This window comes from Pituophis catenifer, unplaced genomic scaffold (assembly GCF_029215685.1).
Source record: "Pituophis catenifer annectens isolate HBS135680 unplaced genomic scaffold, rPitCat1.0.hap2 SCAF_2, whole genome shotgun sequence".
NCBI classification, from domain to species: domain Eukaryota; kingdom Metazoa; phylum Chordata; class Lepidosauria; order Squamata; family Colubridae; genus Pituophis; species Pituophis catenifer.
The window spans coordinates 175,697,262-175,709,742 of NW_027256882.1; the positions used below are offsets into that span (position 1 = coordinate 175,697,262).

General features: G+C 42.6%; 1 protein-coding gene across 5 annotated transcripts; it reads left to right on the forward strand.

Annotated features, from left to right (window-relative positions):
- The first annotated feature begins 337 nt into the window (after positions 1 to 337).
- CCNQ (cyclin Q) lies at positions 338 to 11,125 on the forward strand. Of its 5 annotated transcripts, none has more exons than XM_070935153.1 (6): positions 338 to 645; positions 2,448 to 2,559; positions 3,242 to 3,425; positions 6,350 to 6,482; positions 6,678 to 6,905; positions 9,846 to 11,125. In XM_070935153.1, exons 2-6 carry the CDS (start codon positions 2,472 to 2,474, stop codon positions 9,930 to 9,932), a joined length of 720 nt encoding a protein of 239 aa, XP_070791254.1. In that variant the 5' UTR covers positions 338 to 645; positions 2,448 to 2,471; the 3' UTR covers positions 9,933 to 11,125. The 5 variants fall into 5 exon arrangements, with proteins under 5 accessions (XP_070791254.1, XP_070791253.1, XP_070791255.1 ...); XM_070935152.1 differs by having other exon boundaries at positions 338 to 459; XM_070935154.1 differs by lacking the exon at positions 338 to 645 and adding an exon at positions 1,341 to 1,797.
- The last annotated feature ends 1,356 nt before the right edge of the window (positions 11,126 to 12,481 follow it).

A 12,481-nucleotide genomic window follows, 5' to 3' on the forward strand; every position in this document is an offset into this window, starting at 1 on the left:
AATGGTTTTTGGTTCAGCACCCAGTTTTTACAATAATGCTATTTGTAATGAAATGTTTTTATAATACTGTTCACAATACTATTCCCGCTGTGTACGATGCGAAAAGAAACAACAACAACAACAACAACCCGGAAAAACAAAAGACCAAGACGGGTCCCTTCCATTGATCGATTCCGTGAAGCATTGCGCACGCGCGAGAGTGGCGCGCCGAACGCAATCCTCCGTGCATAGGGGGCAGGGCAGGCTGGAGCGCGCGCGCCCTCGCAGGCCTTTCTCACGTGACGGTCCACGTGGGCGCTCGGCTCGCTCGGCCGCCGCTGCTTCTGTGTCTCGGCGGCGGAGGCTCCGCTTTGCGCCTCGTCCCGGGCGTTTTGCGGGTGACCGCCGAAGCCGGAGGACGGCCCAACGCGACTACCGAGAGGGATTCCCCGGTCTGGTTCTCTCAAGCCGAGTTACAGGGTAGAGAACAAAAGGCGGGGGGAACATGTCCGAGGGTGGTCCGGGAGTGGCTGTGAACCGGGCACGAGTCGCCAGGAGACCACTGGGACACAGACTGAGCAGGAAAGGGCTCGGAGCCTGCTCGTGCTCTCTTCCCTGCTCGTGCCCGGGGCTTCCCGGGTCTCGAATCATCCGGGCCGAGCGTAGGTGAGATCAAATGCAACCATCTCCTGCAAGGGGAGCCAAATTCACGACGTCGCGAAAATTTCGACTTCTGGCCGGTCCTGAATAGATCCTTAAGCTCTGGAAAGATTGGGCGGGGGTCACTAGGATAAGGATCCCCAACCCCCTTTCCGAGGATCGACACCGGTCCGTGGCATGCCAACAACCGGTCCGCGCAAACAAGCGAAGCCCCATCCGTGGGGTGCAGGCAGCACGCGAGACCACGTCCCCTCCGGTCCCTGGTGCCCCAAGAGGTTGGGGGTCATTTGCCCCTAGGGTGCCGTTCAGATGTTGGGGATGGTGACGCTGATGTGTCCCGGCCAAACTTACTGTTGTTCAATCTGTCTAAGAATCATGATAATTCAGTTCAATGGCAGGTGGAGGATCCCAGATTGAAGAACACTTCCATAGGGTCTGTTATAACTAGGCATGATCTCCTTCCCATCATGCCCCCTTCCCTCCTTCCCCCCCTTGCAATAATTCAGTCTCAGGATTTTGTAAATAATGAAAACACAATTATCTTTAAACACACACACACCTGTTAGAAGAGGAACTTATTATACTCAGTTAAGGTGTATAATGCCTATAGTATTATAGAGCTCATTTGATGTATTTACCTTTGCTACCCGTGAAACAGTTATTAAATGATCTTTGTCTCTTCCCTCCATCTTTCTCAAAATGTTACTGTCCCTTTAAAAATTAACGCTACTATTTTTGTGTGCAGAACTAATAGCACAGTTGCAGTAGCCTTTAAATAAATGAATCAATTAATTACATTATAACATCAGACATATAGTCAAGGCTATGGTGTTCCCAGTTCCATTGTATGGCTGTGAAAGTTGGACCATAAGAAAGGCTGAGCGCCAAAGAATTGAGGCCTTTGAACTATGGTGCTGGAGAAGACTCCTGCGAGTTCCTTGGACTGCAAGGCGATCAAACCGGTCAGTCCTAGAGGAGATCAACTCTGACTGCTCTTTAGAAGGCCAGATCCTGAAGATGAAACTCAAATACTTTGGCCACCTAATGAGAAGCAAGGACTCACTGGAGAAGAGCCTAATGCTGGGAAAGATTGAGGGCAAAAGAAGAAAGGGACGACAGAGAACGAGGTGGCTGGATTTAGTCACTGAAGCAGTAGGGGTGAGCTTAAATGGACTCCAGAGGATGGTAGAGGACAGGAAAGCCTGGAAGAACGTTGTCTATGGGGTCGTGATGGGTCAGACACGACTTCACAACTAACAACAACACTAGACTGCATCAATTCAACCATTGTCTGCAATCCCCGGTCCCCGAAAAAAAACAGACTAAAGCTCCATTGATGGACTACAGTCTTACTTTTGGTCCATTTCTGCCAAAGATCTCTCTCTAAAACATATTGCTGTACTATTCACCCCTTCCCTTAAATGTAGATTCAAAGGAATATTGGAAAGTTTTTCAGAGGTAATATTTAACTTTTAATATTCCACCGGCTCAGTAGGGTTGAGAAATCTAGCGCCCCAGGAGTTCTATAGTGTTCCTGCCCCAAATTTGTAGTTGGTTCTATAAGAAGATGGAAAGCTATGATCTTTCCTCTACAAGCGTCCTTTAATTTACTGAGAAAATGTAACACTTCTTAGATTGTCTTCACCCTGGAGTAGAAAACATGGGTAGCTGGTGTTTGAATTTCAGTTAAAAAGTGGAACCAAATAAAACAACTTGTGAAGTGGGTTTTGTTTGTAGAGAGAATAGTAGAAGTTTTGTAAAGGAAGAGTGTTTCCTAAATTGACTATCTGTTTCTCTTGCTTATGCAGATCCTCTGAGACTAACCAACATCCATGAATCCCACTAGACTGCAGGAAACCAGCCAGCTATCTGCAAATGTCAGAATTCACTTCAAAGTCTGCAGGTTCATCATGGAAGCAGGTGAGCTAAGAATTGCTACTGCTGATTAAACTATCTCCCTTCCTTGGTTAGTAATGTCCAATTCCTATGAAAAAGGAGTTGCTGTATTGGGAGAAAGTGCCAGTCTGTGAGGCACTTGGAGTTAGGGGGTCTTACTGGATAGGCCTAAAGTCAAAGATAATGCAAGATGTTAGATTGATGAGCTTCATGAAGTAGTGTGAAATAGGTATGACTTACTCTATTTCTTATTTCTTATTTAGTTTTAGTCATGTCTTATACTTGAGTAGACACACGCAGACATTTCCAGTGTGTTTGCATTTATTTGTGAGAATTCTAGAAAATGGGAACTGGTTTATTTCTGATGGAGGAACAGGATAAAAATACTTGGGTTCTGAACCTCTACAACTCCAATTTTCCCAGAATCTTAGCTGTGTTGTTTGGCTGTGTTGCTTCATATCCCACATGGCCTCAAGTCTCCCATTCCGAAACAGCTTTACAATGAGAGTTCTGCAAGTAGGACAGATCTTGTCAACTTCCATTAATTTCAGGGAGATTTGTGTAGATGAACTTCCCGATGGGCTTTACCTTACATTCTCTGCTTGTGGTCAGGTCATCTCTGAGTCAAGAAGTTGTGTTTTGATTCTTCCTTATTCTTTAATGGGAGGGCTAGAATTTCCTTGCTGAATCTCCTTTCTGCTAACAGGTGTGAAGTTAAGCCTGCGCTCTGTCCCTATTGCTACAGCGTGCACCATCTATCACCGATTTTTTATGGAGGTGCCTCTGGAGCCATATGATCCTTACTTGGTAGCTATGGCTGCACTGTATCTGGCTGGGAAGGTAGAAGAACAGCATTTGCGGATAAGAGACATCATCAATGTGAGCCACAGGTAATAAGCATTGGGATCAGGATATGTAGTTATGAAGGGTAGGCTGGATATATGAGGAGTAAGTAGTTGCTTAGAATCAGCAAAACCAACTTCCTGCAGCTTGGCATTTCCCATTGCAAAGAGAGCCTCTACTACAGCAAAAGTAGTTGCTGAATCAAGGGATGGGTAGCCAGGTGGACCTGGCGTTTTGCAAAATGTGGAATTCCCAGTATTTGGTCATATCAGTTAGGAATTCTGGCTATTGCATCCCCCACATACTTGGAAGAAGAGCAGATTGAAGAAGATTGGCTTAGGTCATAGGTCCATTAGCTTTAAATTATAATGCACTTTATCCTTTATGAACATCTGATTCTTTAGTTCCAGCTGTGCTAAGTCATCTTAATACACAAGACTTCCTTGTAAGATTCACGAAAAGACCTTGTGGATTAGAAAAAGACCTCATCCATTCTTATATTGGTCAGGTTTTCTCAGGAAGTCCATAAATAGAACAGGAAGATTACACTTGACAGCTTTGAGTACTGAACAATTGTTATTCATTGCCTCTGAGCCCAGGAGATCTAAACTCTGAACATCATGTAAGCCAAATGTCTTTTCTGCATTTTGTGATGTGAATTCCATAAGCTGTTTCAGGCTGTAAGAAATATCAGTGCACATTATAGTCCCATGATGGTGAACGTATGGCACATGTGCCGGAAGTGGCATCCAGAGCCATTTCTCCGGGCACGCGAGCTGTCACCCGTTGCTTTTACAGGTTCCGGCATACTGGAGCTGGCCTTCACGCACATGGGAGCGCCGGTAACCAGAACAACCGCATGCACTCGCCGGGAAGATGGTCTTCCGGTTTCCAGCATGCACATGTGCACCGGGCAGTTGGTCTTCGTGCGCGCATGCGCACCAGAAACCGTAAAACCAGGTGGCCAATGCGCATGCCGGAAACCAGAAGATAACTTCCCAGCGTGTGCATATGCACTGGGCGGCTGCTCTTCTGGTTTTTGGCACGCACATGCACTCCTGTTTCGGCACTTGGTGCGGAAAAGATTCACTGTTATAGTCATTAGGTAAATAAGTTTTAATATAGAATTTAGTGGGATTTGGTAGAATCTCCTAAACCTACAGAGAGCTCAGACTCCTATTAAAAAAAAAAGTTAAGCTTAGACAGCCAAGTTTATCTTCATGAAGTAGGATGCAGGCATAAGTCCAGTTGAACTTGCAAATAATAGTTCTGGAAAAAACCTTGAAATTCTATGAAGAACCTGAAGTGTGGCTTTTTATCTGTCCAATCCCTCTCCTCCCAATTAAATTTCCTTGCCTTGATTCTAGATAAGGAAAACAGAATTGGGTAAAACATTCTACATTACAGGGCCAGCTTCAAACCTCTATTCAGTCATAATAATATTGGGGAGGTTTGAGTCCATTGTTTTACCTAACTTCTGGGAAAGGATAAAGTAGGAGAGGATTGCTACATATATGTTCCTCCTTGAGATGAACTGGGATCTGAACCAAATGATTATGTTTGTAAATAGCTTTCGAGTATTTTATGAATTAGCTGAATGTTGTTGTATGTTGAACTGTAAGGTGGTGTGGGAAGAGATGTTTCTTCCCTAGTGATTAGCAAAGCTGACCTGTTCTGCCCCAGCTACGGATCCCAAAGAACACAGCACACACAAACTCTGAACAAAACTTAGTTTACTCAAATAATGCAGTTTTAGCAAATGCCGGCTGTTAATAAGCGTTCTTAACAGCCTGCCAGATTTCCACAGATAAGATAGTCAAGAGTCTTACTGGAGTTGGCAGAAAGCCCAGAAACAATGTTGCAGAGAAATCCCAACGCGATGATTAGCAAACTAAAGTTGTTTCCTGCAGCTTGTTGCAAGCTGCGTTCTTTCTTAAGTAGGCTAAGGGAGTGACCAATTAGCCTCAAGCCTTACTCTCAAGGAGACCTCCTCCTGAGGAACCACTCCTGCCTTTTGGCAGCTCTGTGTGCCCCTGCATTGAGAAGAGGCTCCTCCTCTTCATCCTCTTCACTTAAAGGAGCCTCTGGAGGTTCTGAAGGCCCTGACTGAATCTCTGCCTCTGGCACCACATCTTCTTCAGCCTCCTCGCTGTCCGACTCAAGCGACGGCTGCACAGGCTGCTGGCGCAGCACCACACCAGCCTCCTTGTCGTCGGGATCAGCAACAATCCACACAGGCTGCTGGCGGGCCACAACATGACCTGAAGGGAAATTATTTCCTGGCTTTATGGCAATTTCTTCTTTCTAATACAGGTAGTCCTCAACAAACAACCTTAATGAAGCCTGCCCACTACAGTCATGTTGCAATGGTCGTAAAATGGGTTGGGCCATCTAACCAACTCAATTTTACAACATTTTTTGTGGTGCTTGTTAAGTGAATGCAGCAGTCATAAATGTCGATTTACTGGATGTATGTGCTGGTTTTTAGCAAAACCATAATAAAACATGGGCATGTGACCATGGAACACTGCAAACGGCCATAAATGTGGCCATATTGCTGAGTGTCTAAGGTTGGGGTCATGTTACCATGGAGGGGACCCAACCGTAACTCCTCTTTTTCTGGTCTGTTGTAACTTCAAAGGGTTGCTAGGTTGCTTTTATGAATTAGCTAAATAATGTTATATATTGAACTATAAGGTGGTGTGGGAGAGGTTATTAATCATAAGTCGAGGACTACCTATAATTATATATTATAATAACTTCAGACCCATGGTAATTTTGAAAAATAAATACATCTGCTCTATCAAGTAAAATTTATTCCTATTAAAAAAATGTCCTTCATAAATGAGCCAACCTATCTGAAAGCCGTAGAAGATTGTAAGGTCACCATTAACTTGGGAGCTGAGGGGAAGGCTCAAGTCAGCTTACTTGCAAACAGAAACTTTTCAGCATTTTTCTTTATTCCTCTCAGGTACTTGCATCCTCGGAGTGACCCCCTGGAGCTGGACACACATTTCTGGGAGCTGAGAGACAGCGTTGTCCAGTGTGAGCTGCTCATGCTACGTGTGCTCTGCTTCCGTGTCTCCTTCCAGCAGCCCCATAAGGTCTAGGCTACATAGGAGGGACATAGGGTAGAAATGGGGTGCATGAAGTACACGGGAGAGTGGGGGGGTTAAGTCTTCTCTGCCTTTGGGCACTGAATGGACAGTCCTGTTACAAGAGAAGTTGACACCAGGTTTTTTCCTTCTCCTTCCCCATGTTTTCAATTTCCTCTGAAAGATGTCTTTTTCTTTATGCAGTACCTTCTCCATTATTTACTGTCCCTGAAGCACTGGATGAACCGGCATAGTTGGGAGCGGACCCCAGTGGCGGCAGCAGCTTGGGCTCTGTTGCGGGACAGTTACCATGGACCCCTGTGCCTCCAGCACCCTCCACAGCATATTGCTGTGACAGTCCTTTACCTTGCTCTGCAGTGTTATGGAGTGGAAGTACCTGCTGATGCTGAAGCAGAGCGACCGTGGTGGCAGGTAAGGGAGACAGGGTGGGAAGTGAACAGCTCAGAGGCGTTCTGTGTCCTTCAGCTCTTAATTGGGTCCAGTTTTGGAGCTTGTCTCTGTGGGATTTTGTTTATATGGTTGTTTGCTTATTTATTTAGCATCCTTGCTTCACAGCCTCCGCACTTTACACTGAAATGTGGGTAGTACAGTTTCTTAGATATTAAGTCATTGCTATCACCTGACCTGCACCAGAAATGGAAAACCTCCCACTGATCTTCCAGCCGTTTCTTTAATCAGCCTATCTACAACTTTCCATATTAGGAGAAAATTTTGAAGCAGTATACAGTAATATACCAAAACCAAAGCAAATGTTAAACTACATACAATCCTTACCTTACACATTTTTTAAATAAGATCACTTAGTAAAAACAAAACAAAACTATGATGCTGCCTGGTATCTGTCAACCCAAGCCAGCATTATTCAGGTTTCGGAAAAGCACACACACGGAAAGATACAAATTCCTCAATCCTGGTCTGTGCATTTTGGCTGTGTTCATATGTTATGCTGAGCTGTAAATGGTTTTAATCAGATTAGTTTGAACAAACCCTAGGTTGCACTTAATGTGTATAATTGTGATGTGGTTAGCTGAGAATGGAGACTAGACCCATCTGAGAATTATCCAGGGTTTCAGATGTTTCAGGAGTTAGGGTTAGGGTTAACTGTTCCTAGCTACCCTACTGCATGTGGGTTAATTGTGTTTTCTGAAATTCTGTTCAGTAACAAGCTAGAGAATCTGCTGCCTTCCTGCTGTCCAGCAATCTTACTGAGTTTCTAGACCTCATTACGGGGCTACCATTGAACTGGTTCTTATGCAGGATAACTCAATTTCCATGCTCTGAGGATGGGACCTGGAATAACTTGGGAGTTCATGGCTTCAATGGCAATGATGTAATTAGAACTTTGTCATACTCAGTTTGTAGTTAGTTTCCTTTAGGGACCTCAGCAAGGGTAGAGGATTGATGAAAATGATCTTCCCTGGACATTTTATTGATCTGCTCTGTTTCCACCTCATACCTGAGGATTTTGTCAGCATTTGTGGTAGATAATTTTGTTACAAGTCTTGTCATTCTTTGAAATGTGAAGTTAATGAGGGCTTTGGACATGGATCCCAGCAAGACAGAATTGCTATTGGTACATAAGCATTCACTGGCTTTGGATAGTGTTGTGTTCCCTCTGAAGATGTAGGCTGCAACTTGGGAGTTCTCCTGGATTCATGGTTCCTCCTAGAAGGTTAGGAAGAGCCTTTGTCCAGCTCTGACTGTTTTGCCAGTTAAGGTGCCTGCCCCCCTTTTAAAGTGAAACCTTAGCATCTGTTGCTCATGCCCTCATTATGTCAACATTGGATTACTGGAACTGTTCTCTATTTGGAGCTGTCTTTGAAGACTGCCTGGAAATTGCAGTTGGTACAGATTGTGGCAGCCCACATGTTGGCAAGTGAGAGCTGCTATAGCAGAGTTAAATCTGTATTGTAGGTACTGCGATGGTTGCCGGTATGGTTTTGAGGACTTTCAAGAAGCTCGTCTTAACCTATAAAGCCACTCTGTGGCTTGGGTTCAGATCACAGATAGAATCTGTCTGTCCTGGTTGTTCAGTTTGCAGGGGATGCTCTGGTCCCTGCTCCTTGGGAGGCTGAGGAGACAGATTCTTGGATGGAATTGGGGTTTCTTGGTGGTCTTTTCCCAGGTCTAGATATTTCAGGAAAACAGTGAAAATCTGGTTTTTCTGTTAAGCATTTGAGGCAGGCAATGTTAGCTGAAGATGATATTTCTTATAATGTTTTGAAATATGGAAATTTTAACCTTATGTCAGCCAATCAAAGTTATCGAAGTATGTGAATTATAAATTATATAAGTAAACAGCCACAAGTCAATAAGAATACAGAATAACAGAGTTGGAAGGGACCTTGGAGGTCTTCTAGTCCAACCCCCTGCCTAGGCAGGAAACCCTACATCACTTCAGACAAATGGTTATCCAATATCTTCTTAAAAACTTCCAGTGATGGAGACATAACCATCACAAATCACAATAGCTAAGTGCACACACTATATGCTAAGTCAAAACTTAAAAAAAAATGCCCATAAGGTCCATACTTACAGTTGGGCATGCTGTTAACTGAATAATAACATTTTGAGTTGTGAAATGAAGTTGAGCTATCCATAGCTGGGTTACATGTTTTTGTTTCTAAGTGACTAATATAGCCATGGTTCTTTTGAACTGAATTAAAACATACATGAACTCTATGGAGCAAATAACATCTATATCATATGCAGAGCAATTTCAGCTAGATAAATAACATCGGGCAGGAAAGGTAATCTTCACCCAGTTCAGTGGTCCTAATCCATTTGTTTGCAAAAAGATGAGAGAATCAATCACAGATCTGCTTTAATTGAGACAGCCATATTCTTGTTTAGACTTAGGCTTGCCTCTATCAAAACTGGGATCTCACAGATAGAGATGATGATGAATGCTAAATTGTAAAACATGGAGAAATTCCAAAATGTTCCAAAAACCCAAAATGTACTTGCATATGTGATTTAGCTTTGCAGATCCATCTTCTATGTCAGGCATTGGAGCATCTTTGCAGGATAAGAATAAAAGCCAGGGCTGTGATGCTCACAGGGAAGTTGGAAATAGGATTGCAGTTGCTAATGGAATGAGCATTAATTGAGAGAAGCATCATTTTATGTTATATATTTACACCCATATCTTCTGTCCTTTTGCCAGCTGTGGTCAGGTTGAATTTTTGCATTCTTCAAACCTCTCTTGGTGAGGGAAAGTATGCAAAAAATATGCATCCCAATTGGCTACAGGATACTTTATATTCTGGAAGAGTATTTTGCTTACTTGATCCTGCTAGGATGTCTTTTCCCTGCTTTGCTAAAACTTTTCTAATTTAATTTACCTTTTAGGTGTTCAGTGAAGATCTTTCCAAACCTGTTATGGACCAGATAGTCTTGGAATTGATACGGGTCTACACTTTGGATGCAGAGATCTAAGTATACTTCCAGCAAAGGGTCTGTACTGAACTGTCATGTTTCAAGCTGGGATAATGGCGGAAGTATTACCGATACTTGAAGGGATTGACACTAGAAGTGCATCCTGTTCTTTTGAGGCATCCCACTGAACAGCACTAGAGTTGAACAAGCAAAGTACCTTGATAGTGCTGAGGATCTTCTAATGGAATCACTTTCCAGTGGAGAGTTTGTCGGGAACTAATTTTCCACCGCCCACAAAAGGAACCATGTTCTGACTTGAAGTTTGTGGAAAGAGGAAATGAGTAAAAAAGATTCTTCACCTATTTCAAGTAAAATGTGCTGGCAAGATATTTACCTTGTGTTTCTCGAGTAGTTTCCCAAGTCTCAGTGCAATCATTGTTTTATGCTGACCTTGTTGTGAAAGTATTTATTTATTAGATTTGTGTGCTGCCCATCTCATCTAGATGCGACTCTAGGCAACTTACAAATATTAAAAGCCAGTAAACATTAAAATGATAAAATAATATATAACAACAATAAAAATTAAAAGTTAAAAGATGGGGTGGAGGGGAGCATGAAGTACATGGGGAGAGTTGGGATCTTCTCTTAATCCGATAGCCATCTCCAGAATGGTGTACCCCCATTGGGGTCCCATGCTACCTGTCAGGTCAGGGAGGGTGCAGATCTCACCTCTTGTATGAGTTCCAAAGGGCAGGAGCTGTGGCAGAAAAGGCTCCTCTTCTGGACCTTGCCAGCAGAAATTCCTTAATTAGGTTCCTTGTTAAACCTAGCCAATTGGTTAACATTATAAAATATCGGACCTAGACCAATTGCTGATTTATGATAAGCTGCCAACCAGCGATTGGTAAATCCCTTTACCAAACAACGGACTGTTTAGTAACATCAATGTTGCAATAGTCTTGAACCATAGGTGTCTTTGATGGTTTACATAACTCCATCCTAAATTGTTTTAATAAATTATTGATTTTATCAGTTTGGGATAATTTAAATCGTCCCCTGGTTTTTTCAATTCGTAAACCCAGGTATTGTTGTATCTCCCCTAGATTTTTAATTCTGAAATTAGTTTTTAATTGATCAACAATCCTGCTGGTCTCTTGTTCATTTTCTGTAATCAAAGCTATGTCGTCAGTAAAAAGAAGTAAAAACGACACTTTACCATCCCTCTCCATTCTAAATAAACATGGATCTGCTAATCCTGCTTTGAATCGGATCTTCTCTAATGTTCTTACAATACACTGGTTCCATTCGTACCCTGACTGTTTTAACCCATAAAGGCTTTTCCTTAATAACCAACAGTCAGATGTCCCATTCTCCTCTAATCCTGAGGGTTTCTTTATATAGATTTCGTGCTGTAGTGGTGCATGTAGGTATGCAGTCTCTACGTCCAAATGATTAACTATATATTTATATCTAGCTGCCCATACCAACGCTGCTCTTAGTGTAATGGCTTTTAAAATTGGAGCGAATACCTCATCATAATCTTCAGGAGATTGATTAATTCCTTGAGCTACCAGCCTAGCCTTATATATTGGTTCACCCTTTATACCAGTCTTTAATTTATATATCCTCTTATTACTGAGTATAGTTCTACCTTGTGGTATTTTTACAGTTTCATAAACATTTACATTCTGCAAAGATTTTAGTTCTTTAGTCATCGCAGATCTCCACACTTCCTGGTCTTCAGGTGGAAACGTGGTTAACTCATTATATGTTGTAGGAACTTGATAGAGCATTGTTGCCTGATACCTATCAGGTGGTCTTGTTACTCTATTCGACCTTGGAAGATCAGGACTTACAGATGGTCTCTCCACCTTCACCTGTTCCTGTACTACGTCCTCTACCTGTTTGTTCTGGATTTCTGGCATTTCATTAGTAGCTTCAGTCTGAGTTTTGATGATAACCTCATTCTCAGTCCCCAATTTATTCCACCTTACATGCTCCATAAATTTTGCATTCACACCGTTAACTACCGTTGTTGTTCCTTTTAGCCAAAATCTGTAGGACCTGTGGTTTGAATTATAACCAACAAATATTAATTGTTGTGCTCTACTCTGGCCCTTACGTCTTAACTGCGATGGAATATGTACCCATGCAGGTGACCCGAATGTGTGAATGTAACTCAAATCCGGCTTCTTTCCATGCCATACAGTATGGGGAATTTTCTTAGTGGTTGTATTTACGACATTGTTCAAGAGTGTATTTGCACACATTATGGCTTCTCCCCATAGACTGGCCAGTAAACCTGCATCAGCTAACATTGTTCACATTGTGGTCTATATGGAGCTGAACATTTATGTTTTATACCAGCATTGTCCAACATTGATTTAAACCTCATGTTTACAAACTCAGTACCGTTATCAGTTACAATGGTAACTATTTTTTGCTTTGTTTTTCTCTCGACAAACTTGATCCACTGAACAAAATACCGAAATGTATCTGTCTTATTCCTCAATAGGTAGCAAAAACCATACCTGGAGTAATGGTCAACTATGCTTAGGACCTAACAAGCACCCCCTAGACTAGTTTTCATTGGCCCTATTAGATCAGCG

Excerpts from the sequence above, each read along its gene's own strand:
- CCNQ (XM_070935153.1), top strand. The coding sequence starts at position 2,472 with ATGAATCCCACTAGACTGCAGGAAACCAGCCAGCTATCTGCAAATGTC. Across the intron at positions 3,426-6,349 it reads ATCATCAATGTGAGCCACAG|GTACTTGCATCCTCGGAGTG; the intron begins GTAATAAGCATT and ends TATTCCTCTCAG. Across the intron at positions 6,483-6,677 it reads CCTTCCAGCAGCCCCATAAG|TACCTTCTCCATTATTTACT; the intron begins GTCTAGGCTACA and ends TTCTTTATGCAG.